Here is a 19,787-nt window from a genome sequence, read left to right as displayed (position 1 = left end):
CAGCCAATGTTTAGTTCGAAATCGCATCGGTGTCCCATACCATTCACGAGATTTTGCATTCGAAAAAATTAAGATAAAATTAGAGATACTTTTTCGACGACATTTGAGGGACATTTGAACGACTTCGAACCGAAGCAGTGCACGCCATTTCTCGAAATGGGCTGAGTCACGCATTGACTGGATTAAATCATTGTAAAAGTGTATTAAAACTGGAGGGAATTACTTTGAGTAGAAAAATCAGCAACTATTAACATAACTTATTCATAAGCTAATTTTCTCTACCAATCCCGAAACTGAATAGACTCACAGTTTCCGGTGAATATTCCATTGCAAATTGTACTATTTTTCCTTCTGCTACTTCTGTCTCACTGGGATCCAAATGCTCTTTAGTGTTCTCCGCTCGCTTCCATCCTACTTTCATTGTTCATTGTTCCATCTATTTATTTGTTTTAAATCAAATGGAACCCAACTCCGAGAAGCTGAAACGAGAGTTTCTTCGAGATGGAGGTGAGAGTTGGGCAATAAGAGAATTCTGAGAATGTTATCAAAATTCCAAATTATTAGCCTAGTTCTCTGTAGTTTTTGGATAGATTGTAAGTGAATAATGAATTTTTCATAACTCGAGTTTGTCTTAGGATATAAACTTTGATAAATTTGGTGTATAAACCTTTGCTTTTACCGTTTCTATAAAAAAAAATGGGGGAGTTATATATATGATATAACCGCAAGGTTGACGTGGGACTACCTTAGCTTAGCAATCATTCCTTTGTATTGATTAAATTCTTGATTGAATGAAACAGTTTCCAAATTCGATTGCATTCAATATATTCGCATTGTGAGTAAAAAGATTGAACAAATGCCATGTAAACTCAATTCATGCATTGTGATAGATTGTTCTTCATTACAACTAAATTTAATGACAGACCTTTTACGTTTGGTATGATGCCTAGGACAAAATATATGTACGGAAGAATTATCAAACGATTATTTTATTTTACATTTCCCTCTGAAGTTTACGTCTCTCAAGTGCACGTACTTCTCGAACCGCGAATTTGCTTGAAACTGAAAAGTTCATTCGCTTCTAGTGTCTGCACGATTTTCCCAGCTTCCTAAGATTAGAAGATCGTGTTAGGACAGACATATTCCAGTCTACACAAAGGCAAGCGAGGACAAAAGTACTCGCAGTTTGTATTTATTTGCAGAACCGATTTTCCCAGAAACCTTGGTTTCGAAGTGTTAGGGAAACACATTTCAATCGGAACAAAATTACCCACAACTTGTATGAATTCGCAATGCCGAATTCCCCTCGCTCCATCCACGTCAACCTTGCGGTTATATCTTATATATAACTCCCCCATTTTTTTTTATAGAAACGGTAAAAGCAAAGGTTTATACACCAAATTTATCAAAGTTTATATCCTAAGACAAACTCGAGTTATGAAAAATTCATTATTCACTTACAATCTATCCAAAAACTACAGAGAACTAGGCTAATAATTTGGAATTTTGATAACATTCTCAGAATTCTCTGTTAGGGAAACACATTTCAGTCGGAACAAAAATACCCCCGACTAACATATATCTGCAATATCAATTCCCCCAAGCTTCATGGATTTGAAGTCTGTGTTAGGGACACTCATTTCAGTCGGAATAAAAATACCCCCGACTTCCATGAATTTGAAATGCCGATTTCCTTCAGGCACCATGGTTTTGAAATCTCTGTTAGGGAACACATTTCAATGGGAGCGAAAGCTCCCCCTACTTTCACATGGTTGCAATGCTGATTTCTCCATCGCTGCTTGGTTTTGAAGTCTGTGTTAGGGAACATTTTTCGGTGCTAACAAAAGTCCCCACATTTTCATGTGTTTGCAATGCCGATATCCCCAAGGCTGCTTGGTTTTGATGACTATGTTAGGGAAACCGTAAATCGGGCCAATCAAAACGAGGCAGTTAGGGCGTTCAGATAACGCTTAACATTTTACAGTTGCTAAATTGTTTATCTAATGAAAAATAACAGTTTTCTTGATTGCGATAGAAGCGTCGAAATATTCCCTATCAATTGATGCAAACATCTTTTCGATCCAGTAAGAAATGTTCGAGTTATAAGCATTCGAAATCTTTCATTTTTCCTGCATGTTTTGTGTTTAGGTTTTCATTTTACCCCCCATATATATGACGATGAGATTTTGAAATTTAAATATTTCATCGCCATTCAAATAAAACTATGTAAGGTACACCATGACAAATTAAAACGGTTATTTCGAAGTTCAATTTCGAACTCTTAAACAGCTCCTAAAAAATCACAAAATCACTAATTTTAAACTGTTTGCAGCATGTACAAAACCATTTGTTATGTATTATGTAGGGAAAGGGGAGTAGAAAATTATAGAAAATTTGTGTTACGTAATTTTCGAAAAGAGTTAAAATACAAAAAAACTAATACATAACGCAATTGTGATATAAATTAGTTCGAGGTTTCCTGATTCAATTCACGATGAAACCCCAAAGGTATCAACCGAAATCATTGGAGCTAATCATTAATTTAATAATACTTCAATTTATGCATTAATCCCAAAACAATTATAAATGCTAATTTGTCAGCACAAGCAACAATGTAAATGCACTGAGTGGTCTCACGCCGCCAGACAAGACACGACCAAATTGCGCCGCTCCTGGCCCAATTAAAATCACATCTAGAACGCATCTTTACTGCAATTTGGCACAACCGTCAACACCAACACCGTAACGTGACTACGGATAAGTCTCCCGGTGTCGGTCCGGTGAGAAAATGAAGGAGCACTCGAATTGCGTTCAATCAAGATATCACGAAATATTTATGAATATTCGTTCTGCTCAGAGCATGATCATCGTCAGCCAGCCAGTGATCAACCAGAGGCGTCTAACAGCGGCAGGCCTGATTCAGTGCATGTTCGAAACAATGTAACTAACTTGTTAACTCTTCGTACTTATTAGCTGCTGCTGTTGTCTGGCGTTTTGGGTAGATAATTTGCATAACAACTACCGCCGCCTAGGCTTGGCCAGAAAGGCAACCGACTTCACATCATCTTCACGCTACTACTAGCATCAGACAATTATGTGTTTGCGGTGACGCGCTATCAGTTGGTCGGAGAAGAAAGGGGAAGGGAACATTCATTATGCCACGCCCCCCACCCCTACTCCTCTGACCAACCAAGGAACACTTCTTTGCGGGGCCGAAAACACGTTGACGTGCTTCAGTTGGTCAGCTTTGGTATATTGATGGATTTCGTTTCTGCTCAGACTTCGCAAAAGATATTCAATTTCGTTAATCTACATTTCCGAACACGCAAAGGTGTGCGCTCTGAACGCACTGCACAACGTATCTTTCACGTTCCTTCGAGCCTCGGAGTTTCCATATTTTCGAGGCAGACCAATATGTACGAAGTCGACAGCTGTCACGTGAGTTCGGCGGAGCTCAAGACCGTTCCGGATCCCCGGTTAGAATAACACATCCCGTTGCATGTTCCAAGGTAGGCCCCACAATCGCTGGGAATCAGTTTCTTCTCGACTCTCGGCGAAGGAAGAAAGCACGCCACAGCGTTCGTTCACACATTCCGCCACAATCTAGTGGGATCATAACACGTTTTATGACGTACAAAACATTCCCCAAATCCACACAATTTGATGCCAGGCTCAATTTGCACGCCGCTTTGCTGAAAGCATGATAAAGGAAATTATATAACCCGGAAAATTGTACCGTGTGGCTGGGCTTCTTCGCGGAATGCTGCTCTATGCTCTCGAGAGACGAGGTCCGAGTGGGAAGGGGGACCATAAAAATTATCATTGGGGAATAAAATGGAACCATAAATTTCGGGCGCTGGAGTGCAGAAAATTTAGCCATCTCGCGGGAAGCCACACTAAAAGTCAAATTTGCGCCCCCCGTTACCGCTAGCCAGAGAAGTGGCGGCAGTGGAACAAGAGTTCACATTGCTCAATTGGTCCGATATATGGTACGCAATAACACAGTCGAAGTCGCTGGCTTCAAAGGACCGGAATTGGGGGTTCGAGGCTTTTTTTATTTTTGAATCAAGCTCGCGATAGGTGGAGATTTCTTGTTGTATTCTTTCCCCACTCCCAAGCGGCGGGAGATTATAAATAGTAGTATACTATATTATGGGGCATAATAACATTTTTTTGCCGAATTTATGTTTTTACATTTTTACGGCGATAGAGGTTTTTATTGTTAATCTGTTCCCATGAACGGAGGTTTCTTCTACGGTGGATCAGAACTATGCCGTGATGGAAGGAAATTGTAAGACGCGCTGCATATTGGATACGTTGATACTTTGATACGTGGAAATCGATGAAAGTCATCAGACACATCGGTTATTCAGACATGAACTAGTGTTTGAGAATATGTTTACGTTTCCTTACTGAAGAAGACTCCAAACTATTGTGTCAACATTATACTTACAGATATTTGAACTAAATAATGCTGTGCAGTTTCGTTTAACAATGCAACAATAATCTAAAAATTGAGAAATCAGTGACAAATTAAACAAAGGCTAAACGTCACTTTAGTCAAGAATAGAAAAACCAAATTGGGAAAACAATGAATGAGGAATGAAGGATTACGCAAACAATTGTGTTGCAGCAGCCTATCAAAGTCTATCAATTCAACCTTTCCAAACGAAGATTATACGGAGAATCAAATAAATAAGAATGGGTCAAAAAAGGTAGTTTTCGAACTTTTTGTTGAATAACTATCGTAAATTAGAGTAAAACACAATTCTGATTACGTAGAATAGTTCTCTAATGATGGACACTCGTAAGTGTTCAAGGAGTTGTTGAATAATATTTATTTATCACTGAAATACAATTAAATGAAAGTTGACCCAATCTCACCCCTTAGAGGGGATGAAAATGGGTCAAAGTAGTGAATATTACTTTCTATTAAGAATTTTTTAGAAATTAATTGCTTAATAATTTCAAGATAATTTAACAACATGCAAGTGCCTTGAATGATTTTTTGAGTTACGAAAATAGTGTCAATCCACCTAGAAGTGCGATGGAAATGTTCATATACAACCATTCCATGTCAAACCGATATAGTGGTTTTCAGATTTTCGTGAAAAGTGGAAGTTTTGTTCTTTATCGCAAAAAATAGACCTGTATGTTTCATCATTAGGGTGATCATTTCTATTTTGGGGGTGGCCAAAAATTCATTTTTTTAAATTAATAACTTCAAAACTACCGGGCCTATTCAAATGTTCGATATACCAATTTGAAGCCACATCAAATACCACATATGCATAAAAAATGGATTCTAGTCGCATAGGTGTTGTCCAGTAGCATAGGAATATTGAACGAAAACATGTTAACTTTGCAAAATCACTCGAAAACGAAAAAAAAACTCTCTGATATTCCAATATGTTATGTAAAAATATGTCAGCTTTCAAGAAAAAATATAAAATATATGGTGACCTTAGTTCCGAAACCATGTAAGCTAACAATTACATTCAATAATTACGAAAACGAAATCTGTTTTTTTTTTCAAGTGTAATGCTTTTCAAACAAAACTATTTGGCTTTAAGTTGATATATCGATCATCTAAATCGGTCCAGTAGTTCAAAAGTTATGAATTATTGACGAAGGTCATTTTTGGAAAAAAAAAAAAAAAAAAAAGGGAGGAAAAGCTGATTTTTTGGACAACCATAAAATAAAAATGGCCACCCTGATGAAAAACATTTAAAATACGGGTTTGATATTTGACGATGAGAAATAAAACTACCAATTTTCATGAAAATCTGACAATCACTATATCGGTTTGACATGGAATTCAATTTTGTGCTTGACCCATTCTCACCACCACTCAGTTTAAATAAGAGATTATTACGAAAATATTTGAATTCGAATGAAAAAAAATTTTGATGTTCAAATTCAGTAATGACTCATCTGGCAAGACTTCAAAAAATAATGCTATCCAATATTTACAATTTTAGTAGTTCTGTATAATGCTAGGCATGAGATTTTTTGTGAGGTGTTATTTGATGGCTATTTATACATCAAACTTCGATGATTTATTAAATAATAACTATTTGTACTACAGTTAAGTATTATGCATTGGAAGTTGTGGAAATATGTCTCCTATTAAACGGCTCACAGCTTTCAAAAATATTCGCAATATTTGTCAAGGTATTACTAATAGTAACTTTCTTCATTTTTTACCCAATTTCAGCCCTATAACCCATTTTCACCCCCATCGACGGTAAAGGGTGTGTCACATCAAATTGCATCACGGAAAAAACGCTGTAGAAATTTAATTTTTAGGAATTATATCTTCAGCTTCCGCTTATAATCAGATAAGAGTGTATAGATCACGTAGGCCATGCTTCACTGTCAATTTTTCGTAAATTTGGAAAAATGTCGTCGAACGAAAAAGAGCGTCGTGGATTAATTCACTCACATTTGTGCACTCATTTCGAGAATCCGGAGTTGTCACATCGGGACATCGGTAAGATGCTGGGAATCGTCCAATCCACGGTCAGCAGAGTACTAAAACGATACTTCGAGAACCTAACCATCGACCGGAAGGTGAAGAACGGCAAAAATGGATGCTCCGTCAGTGAAAAAGATCACAAGCGCGTAGTTAAGCAGTTTAGACGTGATCCGAGAAGTTCGGTCCGGGATGTCGTCAATAAGCTGAATTTGTCAAGTTCATTCGTCCAGTGGACCAAGCAGCGGGAGGGCCTGCGTACATACAAGGTTCAGAAGGCTCCTAACCGCGACGAAAGGCAAAACATGGTGGGGAAGACGCGAGCCCGGAAGCTGTACACCGAAATGCTGACGAAGCCGCATTGCCTGGTAATGGACGACGAAACCTACGTCGAAGCGGACTTTCATCAGCTTCCGGGCCTGTTGTTCTTCTCCGCAGAGGACAAATTCAGCGTTCCGGAGGAGATTCGCAAGCAGAAACTATCCAAGTTTGCCAAAAAGTACATGGTGTGGCAAGCGATCTGCTCTTGCGGAAAACGGAGCGCCCCCTTCGTGATGACCGGCACGGTAAACGGGCAGGTTTACCTTAAGGAGTGCCTACAGAAGCGCTTACTACCACTATTGAAGCAGCACGAGGGCCCGACCATCTTCTGGCCGGATCTCGCTTCGTGCCACTATTCAAAGGACGTGTTGGAGTGGTACGAAGCCAACGGGGTCACCTTCGTGCCAAAGGAAATGAACCCGCCCAACGCGCCGGAGCTTCGCCCAATAGAGAAATATTGGGCGATTATGAAGCAGGCCCTCCGGAAGAACCCAAAAGTTGTCAAATCGGAGGCGGACTTCAAGAGAAAATGGATTTCTGTTAAAAAAAAAACTACAACCTGACGTTGTACAGAACCTTATGGACGGGGTAAAGAGGAAGGTGCGAGCATTCGGGCTTGGGCTCGAAGTATGAATAAAAACGAAAATGCCAAAAGTTGTTTAATAGTTTTTATTTTACTGTCGAAAATTTTCAAAAGGATCGGTCTACTGGGCGAATTTCTACAGCGTTTTTTCCGTGATGCAATTTGATGTGACACACCCTTTATATGTAATTTTATTACCGAAATACGATTTTTAAACCGATTATACATTACATTTTCGAGAATTTATCATCGAAGAGCGTTAGTTGGATACATAGCGTTCGCCGCATCCATAAAGTGGTTATCTGATCGCGTTGTAAATTGCGAGTAGAACCGAAAAAACTTCATTAGGTGTTGCAAAATATCGTCCACACTGGTCACTGGTCAGCTTAAAGCAATTTTGTGCGAGTTACGATGTTGAGGATAGAAACAACTACTAGATACACTACATACAGTGATAGGCAAAAAAAGTCCACATTGCATATTCAAAAACTTTTATTACACAACCTTACATAAAGAAGCCATGTGTGCAGATAAGCGATGACAAAAATAAAATCACACGCCCAAAAAATAATCTTAAAATCATTCAAAACCTTTGAGTAACCCCTCGTTTCCACATGTTATGACAGCTAGGGCAGTGCGATATTATTTACAACCTTTCAGTGATTCAGTTGACGCGATATTGCGATATAAACAAAGTATTGTTTACGTTGACACAGGAAAAGTTGATTGCTGTTGTCTACGTAAAATGTTTTCAACGAAATCAAAATGATGGAAAGAAAATCAGCATACAAGTCCGAAATCTTGTTGTTCAGGATCATTTGCAACAGATTTCGCAGCGGTAGATTGCAGAGAAGTTCAGAATAAGCTGGAGAGCAGTCCGTGAAATTGCTGTTTGCTGCCAGATCGGCAAGAAGCCGTCGTCGAAAAACCGATAGCCGGACGGATCACCGTGAAGAAATCTCCAAAAGTATCAGTCAAAGTTATACAGCAATATGAGCTTTTCAAAAAGAAGCGGCACGAAAGAATGTAGCGGAAGGATGATGAAGAATTGCAGGAACGTCGATAATATGCCCAAAACTCTTCAACAGGTCATTGAAACTTCAGGATGCCACACTAAATATTGATACTTTTAACTTTATTTCTTTTATTGTGTGATTTGTTATTTCTCGAACTCGGGCTTTTATACTTGTTTTCTATTTATATTTTGCGTACCATTGAAATAAAATGTTTGGTTTAAGTTTTATGAATGGAAGCCAACTAAATATGACGGAAATGCAATGAAAAATATTGTTTTTATAATAAAGTAATCTAATGCTGTTTTCAATACAATGTAAACACCACTTTATATCGATTGCTAACAATACCGCACAACTGTCAGAACATGAAGAAACGAGGGGTTACTCAAAAGTTTTGAGTTATTCTAATATTATTTTTCGGGGTTTTTCGCGGGGGTTTATATTTTTGTGAACACATATTTGCACACATATAAGAAGCCATCTAAAGGAGTTCTCCCAACAGTAACACCATAAAAATATTGTCTATCGGAATGCCAGAACCAGAAATAAGTCGACCTATAAATTCGAAATTCGGAGCAGTTCATACAGTTATACAGCCCTATCATCGCTCTGTCCATTTTGTTCGAAAACCACACATTCACCGTTTAAATGCCACATTTTCTAGAAGATGTCAGGATTTCAACGGTTCGACTTGGTGACCTGGTTTTTCGTCCCCACAAACCATGAGAAATTGTTCATCTGATTCCTGTAGAGTTTGCAGTTATTATGATTTACTTTTGAATGGTTTAATCAAACTAGGACCTGAACAGCAAACCATTCAAACAGTGTTCGGCTGGGTTGCTTCAGGAAAAATAGGCTCCGATCACATAGATCTTCCACTTCGAAAATTTGCTCATGTTGATCGATTTACAAAAAATCACAAATAAGTCCGAGCGGACGGCAGCAAGACTTTCCGAACGATATTTCTCAGAACTGAGAACTGAGAGAAAATCCCTTCAGGCAAAAATTAATGTAAAATATATTTTTAGAATGCATCTAAATTACAACAAATTTTGTCGAAAGTTTTAGTGACCCTAGAAAGCACCGATTCATTCTTGTTCTCGCGAGAACAATAGACGCACTCCGAACAATACAGCTAACGCACTCAGTACGCATCGCGACCTTTTTTTCGTCCTACACACAGTGCGATTCCAAGCGGTTATACATTTGTCCCCCACTACGGTTATCTATTTGATAATGCATAAAATCAACAATTCGTACGATCTCCACGGTATGAAAACCGACGACGTATGTCTTATTTAATATTTCTCTTCGATTCTGCACTACACTATGCTTGCTTCTTGCATATTCTGAAGATGCATTCTAAAACTAAGGTTGGTCAGGACGTGCACAATATTTAGATAACTTTCACTGACAGCAAACCGCATGCATCGACACATCATGTTCCTCATGTTTAGAGGTTTTTGTGATTTCAATAGTTCGCTTTCAAAGCTGTTTTGAGTTCTTGAAACAAGTTTTTGAGACAATAAGTAACCAGCACTACTCTTACACCTTTTATCTTTCGGATGAAGTGATTCATATTCACAGTTTGTTCAACCGACAAATCTTTGCACTCCAAACGCAACGCTCTCGTTTTGGAAATTTTCAACTTACACCCCAGTACAGATTCAAATATGATGCGATGCAAAAACCAGAATCACGAATGGCTTGTTTATACTCAATGTATGGAATATGGCGGAGCTCATATTACAATATTTTCTCTCTACACATTGTCCGTAGAACTAATGCTGCATTTGCACTTTGAGCGACCGAATTACGCTCGTCTGATTAGCAGTTAAAATGTGTTTTCTACCAATTTTCGTTTTTATCATTCAAATCATCTATGGATTAGGGAACCGTAATGTATAATATACAGAAAAAAAATCTAAAGAATTTCTGATTCGATTGGAATGCAAACCATCAAAATCCGTTCAGAGCTAAAATGATCATTAACGTTAAAACTGTTTCATAAAAAACGTGACCTGTTTTCTGGTTTGCTACCATTACTGAAAGTCGAAGTTTTGTGTCAAAAAATAGGTAATAAATTCATATTCATATTTTCATATCCATCTTTTTCATTTTTATTCACTAACGTCAACATTAGCCCTAATGATCAGATTCAATATATTTAATAGATTTTTAATCTACTAATACCACTTAACTAGATAGTTAACCAATGTGTGAATGTGTAAAGTGTAAAAATGTGTAATGACTCAAACTCCATTATTCTAATCTCATGTTTCCAAGATGACTTCATAAGTTTTCGTTATTGTTACATATGACGAATTCCATGCCAAATCATGCCAACTCATGGCAACAAGATTGCAGTGAAACGTTGTGTGTGTAACGACATTGATTATTCAAACAATTATACTAATTATACTAATTTTTGAAATGGACCAAACTATTTTCTGTATTTTTTACAAAAATATATAACTTAAAAACTGTAACATCTAGAAAATTCTGGTCAAAGGATGAAATGTAGGAAATTATTTTCATAAAAAAACCAAAAAAAATTTAAAGAAAAATTACACTGAAAAACAAAATCTTTCAAAAAACATATGTTTTAAAAATTCTCAAAAAAAATTATAAGAATAGCCCTTACAATTTCCAACGAGTCACCCATACATTGGAAGATTGGCACTTTTACAGGAAAACAACTTTTTAATTTTTTTTTTTTTGAAAAAATACTACTAATCCTAATTTTGTTTGGAGTTAAGATAGCCGTATAGCATATTCGAAAGAGTTTGAGATTTTATTCAAATATGAACTTTTGTCGAAGACATTAACTTTCTATCTTTTATAGTTTCTGAAATACATGGCATTGGTGTATGGAGACTTTTGAAAAAAATAATCTTTTACTCATAACATTTTTGTGTGTGAATTCACGCGTTTGACATGTTCTTGACATGTTTATAAATAGGAAAAAGTTGGCAGAATAAACAATAAATCATGCATAAAAATGTTACTTGTTAAACAATAATAGTAATCTTTCAAAAAAATACGAAAAAGTTGTTATTGAAAAGACTCGTTCCCTGCTAAAGTGCCCATCTTTCGATTTATTGGTGACTTGTTGAAAATTGTAGGGTAATTTATACATAAAAATGTTACGAATTAAACATTTCGTAGCATTTTCATGTATAAATTATCGCGATTTACATGTTCTACAAACTTTTCCCTATTTAGAAACATGTCAAGGACATATAAACGTGAGAATTTACACAAAAACATATTATGAGTAAATTTTTTTTTTCAGGAGTCTCCACACAACAATGCCATGTATTTCAAAATCTATAAAAGATAGAAAGTTCATGTCTTCGACAAAAGTTCATATTTGAATAACATCTAAAACTATTTCGAATACGCTATTTCGCAAATTCAAACAATTTCCTACATTTTATCCTTTGACCAGAATTTTGCAGATATTATAGTTTCTGAGTTATGAAATTTTGCAAAAAAAATGAAAAACAATTTTGGCCCTTTTAAAAAATAGTCTAATTCTTTTTCGAAGTTTTCAAGCATGCAAAGTTGCTCAAATGACCAAAGTCTTTACAGCCTATCTGAAACAGTGCTGCCAACTCCTAAGACGAGTTGGCATGAGATCCATCACATACAAAATGGTAACGAGTCAGGCGGGCCAATCAGAAGAACCCGGTGGGCCTCATGCAATGATGGGTTATTACAAGTTTCGAACAAGCAGTATTACAAAACCAGTAGGATCAATGTTTACGACTAATTTGGTTGAAAGGATTAACCTTTCAAGGAGGGCCGGCTTATGTTAGAACGACATATCAAATGCATCAAAACAGCAGCATTCTATCCCCCAAACAATTCTCTCATTGTCATCTTCTATCACGCAACACAATGCACCGAATTTTGAAACTAGCTGCGACTAGTGCAAGAGAGAGAATAGATCATCAGATCCTTTGGCTATAGAAGAAGCCGGCCAACTAGGCGCAGCTTCTTTTACAGTAGATCTGATCCACAAATTAGTTCGCACGTTTTCATTCAAAACAAAAATAGCGAAATTTTAAATAGTACGTTCGTTTTTCCCAATACTCAATTCCGACGGTTTCCTTTGGATCAAATTGTAATCATTGAAACCTCTCTTTTTGAAGAATATTCTTCACTTACAAATAAAAGAAGTATTCCTCGAATGTGAGCCATAATTTTCCAGAGTACTCGTGATGGAAGTTCGACAAGTCAATCGGTCAGACTTAAACGTTGGTTACTCGAAATATATCGTTGGTTACTCGAAATATATCGGAATCACTGCCAATGGGCGATTCTCGCCCTTCAAAAAAAAATTCAAAAATTCAATTTGAAATGGACCAAACTATTTTCTGTATTTTTTACAAAAATATATAACTTAAAAACTATATATAACTTAAAAACATCTAGAAAATTCTGGTCAAAGGATGAAATGTAGAAAATTATTTTCATAAAAAAACCAAAAAAAAATTAAAGAAAAATTACACTGAAAAAAAAATCTTTCAAAAAACATATGTTTTAAAAATTCTCAAAAAAAATTATAAGAATAGCCCTTACAATTTCCAACGAGTCACCCATACATTGGAAGATTGGCACTTTTACAGGAAAACAACTTTCGAATTTTTTTTTTTTTTGAAAAAATACTACTAATCCTAATTTTGTTTGGAGTTAAGATAGCCGTATAGCATATTTCAAAGAGTTTGAGATTTTATTCAAATATGAACTTTTGTCGAAGATATTAACTTTCTATCTTTTATAGTTTCTGAAATACATGGCATTGGTGTATGGAGACTTTTGAAAAAAATAATCTTTTACTCATAACATTTTTGTGTGTGAATTCACGCGTTTGACATGTTATTGACATGTTTATAAATAGGAAAAAGTTGGCAGAATATACAATAAATCATGCATAAAAATGTTACTTGTTAAACAATAATAGTAATCTTTCAAAAAAATACGAAAAAGTTGTTATTGGAAAGACTCGTTCCCTGCTAAAGTGCCCATCTTTCGATTTATTGGTGACTTGTTGAAAATTGTAGGGTAATTTATACATAAAAATGTTACGAATTAAACATTTCGTAGCATTTTCATGTATAAATTATCGCGATTTACATGTTCTACAAACTTTTCCCTATTTAGAAACATGTCAAGGACATATAAACGTGAGAATTTACACAAAAACATATTATGAGTAAATTTTTTTTTTCAGGAGTCTCCACACAACAATGCCATGTATTTCAAAATCTATAAAAGATAGAAAGTTCATGTCTTCGACAAAAGTTCATATTTGAATAACATCTAAAACTATTTCGAATACGCTATTTCGCAAATTCAAACAATTTCCTACATTTTATCCTTTGACCAGAATTTTGCAGATATTATAGTTTCTGAGTTATGAAATTTTGCAAAAAAAATGAAAAACAATTTTGGCCCTTTTAAAAAAAAGTCTAATTCTTTTTCGAAGTTTTCAAGCATGCAAAGTTGCTCAAATGACCAAAGTCTTTACAGCCTATCTGAAACAGTGCTGCCAACTCCTAAGACGAGTTGGCATGAGATCCATCACATACAAAATGGTAACGAGTCAGGCGGGCCAATCAGAAGAACCCGGTGGGCCTCATGCAATGATGGGTTATTACAAGTTTCGAACAAGCAGTATTACAAAACCAGTAGGATCAATGTTTACGACTAATTTGGTTGAAAGGATTAACCTTTCAAGGAGGGCCGGCTTATGTTAGAACGACCTATCAAATGCATCAAAACAGCAGCATTCTATCCCCCAAACAATTCTCTCATTGTCATCTTCTATCACGCAACACAATGCACCGAATTTTGAAACTAGCTGCGACTAGTGCAAGAGAGAGAATAGATCATCAGATCCTTTGGCTATAGAAGAAGTCGGCCAACTAGGCGCAGCTTCTTTTACAGTAGATCTGATCCACAAATTAGTTCGCACGTTTTCATTCAAAACAAAAATAGCGAAATTTTAAATAGTACGTTCGTTTTTCCCAATACTCAATTCCGACGGTTTCCTTTGGATCAAATTGTAATCATTGAAACCTCTCTTTTTGAAGAATATTCTTCACTTACAATTAAAAGAAGTTTTCCTGGAATGTGAGCCATAATTTTCCCGAGTACTCGTGATGGAAGTTCGACAAGTCAATCGGTCAGACTTAAACGGTTGTGATCATTGGTTACTCGAAATATATCGGAATCACTGCCAATGGGCTATTCTCGCCCTTCAAAAAAATTCACCTCAAATTATTTTGAGAATATTTTAAATGTAACGCCAAGTCCCGAAGGAACTCGCAAATAAGTCGGCTTTCCTTTTTACTTATTGTTAGAAAACAATGTTGCAAACTCATCCCGAAACGCCTCGAGGTGTAATAATTCTCCCGAAAATACACTCTCATCATTCTAATATCCTTCACAGAAATAAAAGAAAAGCTGCTACCAAGCTTGCTTGCAGTATTGTGTTTGCGTAGATAATTGCTCCAATTATCGGTAGCAAACTGTACGGAACCTAAAGAACCCGCCAGAGTAACAAAAAAACACACGAAACTCTTCAACTCACCTGTAGTAATCTGTTTTACAGTAGATGTTGCCATCACGTGAAAAGCAGGAATTGGCACCTTCCAGCGTTTGCCGGCAGATGCAACATTGTAGACAGGTAGCGTGCCACTTGCGCTCCACAGCTGACAGGTAGAAGCGATCCTATTCGGGAACGGGATTGAGAACGAGAAGAAGAAAATCGAAACATACAATGAATGAATCGTTTCAACATAATGAGAACGCACCGATCGGAAGAAAAAAAGGACGGCCCAATTTTCATAATTTCACGAGCAGAAAATATTTGCATTTGAGATTTATTTTTTTGCAAACGACCCCACCACCAGCAGCGAAACCACAATGCGAATAATGAATTTCGGTCTAATTAGGAGTGCGGTTTGCTCCCGACTGAATGCCATGATTTGAGTGTTGATGAGACTAATAAAGTCTTATCCAGCGCTCTGTGATTCCCGGTAGTGACAGTTGAGTGCAGCTGTTTGGATTGATTCCGACCGGAGCTATGGAGAGCGGCTATGGATGAGCCTAATTTTGAAAGGGGTTGTGGTTTGTCGGCTCGGAAGCACTTGCCATTGTCAGGACCAACTGCCGAATGGTATTGTGAAATTCGTTACTTGTGATCTGGCCACCAGAATTTTCAACACTTTACCACAACGGAGCTTCGTGAAGTTCATAATAATTGACGTGAAGGCCGTAATTAGAAAAGGAAGGTGTTCCGAAAACCACAACTTAATTTGGTGCCACAATAAATAATACGAGAGGAACTCACCTGTATCGGCATATCACAGCCAGCGCACTCGTCCAACCCGGAGGGCGGTAACTCGTTGGAAGAATCAGGACTACTTGGGCCTCCCGGAGGTTCTGATTTGAGCTGTATGCAGCTGTTCAGTATACTACTGCTGGTGTCCGAGCAGTCGCTTCGATTGAGATCGGTGTAGTAATTTGGGCGGTCCGCTATCAGTCGGTCAGGCGCTGAGTCGTAGCTGGAACAAGGCGAGAGAATTTTGGTCACCACAAATGAAGGTAGTTGTAACTCTCGCTGTGACTGCCGTTAGCTTACCTGTGACAACTGTCGGAATAGAGGTGACCTGGACCAAGGCTTCCGCCGTGACCACCACCACCGTGACTTGACTTGAGATTATTGTGCTCGCAGGTGTCCGTGCAGGATATACACGTCCGGTGGTTGATGTTGTTATTGTTGTTCGAGTTGATCTGGCAGGCATTCGTGAGATCTGGACTGCGCTCGCGGGGTGGACCAAGAAACCTAGCGCTCTGGTGCTGTAAGAGAAGAGATGGCAATATGAAAGTTATTGTAATGGGTGATTGTGTAGAAGTATAGAACCTTATGTTACCTACACTGTTCGATACTTGTGCCACTTTGACCGCAAATATTTACCAATGGTGCAAATGTTTTACGAGAAGCATGATTTAATTCGAGAAATGCATCAAATTAATTTGAGTTTGTACATTCGACGATAACCGGTTCCTATAATAAGCAAGTACTTGCATCTTTTCCCGTTAGATTGAGCTACAGGAAGCGGGATAGGTTCAATAGCTAAAATAGAACATCAAATAGAGATGACACTTATTCTAATAAGCGCTTTGATGAGTAAACAGATTAAGTGGATGATGGCACAGACGAATTCACATAGTAAACTTCTTCAAACATTCAAAAATTAACAGTTATGGTTTATAACTAATAAATGAACATTATTTAAAAAAACTGTAACTAAAGTTTCTTGCTTTTAAATGTTAGGAAAATCAGAAGAAGTACGAATTATTCTTAAGTTATGGAAAACCCTGATAACCATTACAAAGCCATGATTACTGTTTTTTTACGTGACATTCGACAGGTCACATTTATATCAAATAGGGTTAGCGTAAAAATTGTTATTTTCTACGAACGGATTGTGATAATTCGCATATCAATCGAACATAACATATGCAAACGCAGCTAGAAAATGGAGATATTGCAATTTATGTTCCGTCCGTTTTCAACTTATTGAGTATAAATAGTCCATTCGCGATTTCGAACCTAAGTATTGCATCAACTAGCGAGCAGACAAAAGTTTTTCCAAATACTGATATCACACACAATGGTTGTGCTCGATACAAATGAAGAATGGAAGAGGAGAAGCAAAATGCTACACTGCATCGCAGGCCCCACTTCTGTGTGATACTCCTGTCGTCCCATATGTGTGAAAACAAAGCAAAGCAATTCGTGATTTTCTAGTTGCTGAAGTTGCTAATACTTCAACCAAAAGTGAAAATAACCAGAAAAGAATCAAAGTAATCGAATCCAACATCAGCAACAAGAGCGGTAGCAAAACCACAACATCAATAGCAACATCCTCAGCAGCAGTAACAACAACGGCAGCAGCACCAAACCATTTTTCTGTCACAATCTGCGTCGTTCAGATTGTGACAGAAAAATGTGCTAGCAAATATGCGGCAAATGTGGCCAAATAACATTTTCAAGGCCGACAGTTTAGCTCAAGTTACCAGTCGAGTAAACTGAAATATTTGAAAGCCTCTAGAATTCAAAATATCATCATCATCATCGTCTGTTTCGCTCTTGTCAAAAAGCATATCATTCCTCCGTTTACCAATCAGGATGAGTTAATTTATCAGTTGTTTTCAGGACTATTTTTCCTAATAAGTTTCCGCTGTTGACTGCAAGTGCAAACGTCCAGAAGCAGGTTATCACCGGAGAACAGAGCGTCAATCGATCAGAACCTCTGGTGCTATCAGTGGTGGTATTTGGTAGAGAGTGCTTCGGTATTTTTTTCACAGGCACACACTATTGTTGTGTTTATGCGTTTTTTTATCCCATCTGTTTATTTTTATAAGGCTCATTTAGCAATTCAGCTGTAACAGAGCAAAATTTATCGTGTACATTTTTTCTCATGTTGTATATAACACATTTGCCATTTTGAGGCGTAAGAGTATTTCTATCTTATGGATACACATTTTTATCTATTACAAGGTAGCCATTTAGGCGTAAGAATATTCCTATTCTATCGATACACAACACATGTCGCCTTTTTCGGCGTAAGAATATTCCTACAGTTCGAATGTTCACAGTTGGGCTATATACACAGCGGGACTGTGCGTTGTCAAAGGCGGATTGAAGTGGTTAAGAAATGTGCAGTAATGGTGCTGGTGGAATAAAATAAAATCACCTGCAACCGTGAATGGCCGTGAATGTGTATTGTTCTCGCGGGGAATGGAATGAATCATCATTCAACCATTTTGAACTGTTCCTACAAAATCACGCAAACAATTTGTCCTTTTCAAGGTCACCAAAATTTTCTACTAAAGAGTTATTGATAAAATCTCGATGCATTTCGAAATAATATTCGAAATTATAAACAAGCATATTGTAAAACATAGTTTCAAAGTCCAACGTCAATAATGCGGTTGTATCTTGAACATTTCCCATAATTAAACGGTTTATTGCCCTAAAATAAAATCGTGGGGCACGTTGTATTTCCGTTATCCGCTTAATGGTTTCATCAAATTCCTCGCGATTTTATTTTAGACTCATTAATGGCTTTGATTAATGAAGGAAGGGGTATGACAACTGCTAACTGCTACTTGCCTAATTATTTTCTAGATTTTAGTACATTATCTGTATTATTATTATGTTTAACCATAAAGAAACCATTTAACTCAAAAATTTGTTGTACTTATTTTATTTTTGCAATGTTATTACGAAAGCTATGCGGAGGCGATCTGGCGTAGTGGTAACATCCATGCCTCTCACGCTAAAGGTCACGAGTTCAATTCTCACTCCCGACATTCTTCCAAAAATGGAAGTAAAAAGTGACGAACCAGCCAAATGAGTTGAAAGTCACTATAATACAGATAAAAAAAACAAAAGCTATGCACTACAAAAAAAAGTGCGCTAGACGCTCGTAAATCCCACAACTACAGGGTGGGCCATTTAAAGTGGAAGCATCTGGCAACCCCATAACTTTTGACAGAGATGTCAGATTAACAAATATCATACCGCGTTGGAAGCGTCATTTCAGTACAATTTTAACCATGGAACAATACACACCTAAACAACGCGCTGAAATTGTTCAGCTGTACATTCAAAATAACTTCTCAATTGTGTTAACTAAACGTGCGTGGAAAAATAAAAATAAAGTTAAAACATCGCCTGGAGACAACACTATACGTCGATTATATGCCAAATTTATATCGTCTGGTAGTGTTGGTAATGCCAGTCATCTGTCCAGACAACGACCAAGACGTTTCGACGAGAATATTGATGCCGTTCGAGCCAGTGTTGCAGAGACTCCATCGACATCAGGTCGCCATCGTTCGCAAGAGTTAGGCATCGCTCGAACCACTCTCCGACGCATAATTCGTGTTGATTTGAAAATGTTTCCGTATAAACGGTGCTACATGCCATACAGCGGCTGCCACGACCAAATTATTGCGCGAAATGTTCCCCGGAAGATTAATATCGAAAAACGGCTTATGGGATTTTATATTGGATATTTAAAATCCAAGGTATACACTGGTAAACCAAGGACCTTGGCTGCGCTGAAAGACAATATCCGACAAGAAATTGCTGCCATATCGGCCGAAACATTGGGCAAAGTGATGGAAAATGCCGAAAAAAGGGCACATTTTGCGGTCAAGGCCAGAGGCGGTCATTTACGAGATATCATAATCAAAAAGTAGTTAGAACAAATCTCCTTGGACCAAAATAAATGAATTTCAAAAAAAAATAATTTAAAATTCCACTTCTTTACTTTGCTATTGCAAAAACAAATCCTTCCACTTT

General features: G+C 37.2%; 1 protein-coding gene across 1 annotated transcript in view; it reads right to left on the bottom strand.

Moving 5' to 3' along the window:
* Positions 1 to 19,787, bottom strand: part of LOC129776857 (protein apterous) — a 178,687-nt gene that overhangs the window by 120,721 nt on the left and 38,179 nt on the right. Inside the window, exons 2-4 of the mRNA XM_055782746.1 lie at positions 16,050 to 16,267; positions 15,759 to 15,972; positions 14,997 to 15,136 (exon numbers count right to left, since the gene is read on the bottom strand). Of these exons, the coding sequence (XP_055638721.1) occupies positions 14,997 to 15,136; positions 15,759 to 15,972; positions 16,050 to 16,267 (572 nt within the window). The remainder of the gene's footprint in view (positions 1 to 14,996; positions 15,137 to 15,758; positions 15,973 to 16,049; positions 16,268 to 19,787) is intronic.

Source organism: Toxorhynchites rutilus, chromosome 3 (assembly GCF_029784135.1).
Source record: "Toxorhynchites rutilus septentrionalis strain SRP chromosome 3, ASM2978413v1, whole genome shotgun sequence".
Taxonomy (NCBI): Eukaryota; Metazoa; Arthropoda; class Insecta; order Diptera; family Culicidae; genus Toxorhynchites; species Toxorhynchites rutilus.
The sequence above is the reverse complement of the archived record's forward strand: the minus strand, read 5'-3'. Positions and strand labels throughout refer to the sequence as shown.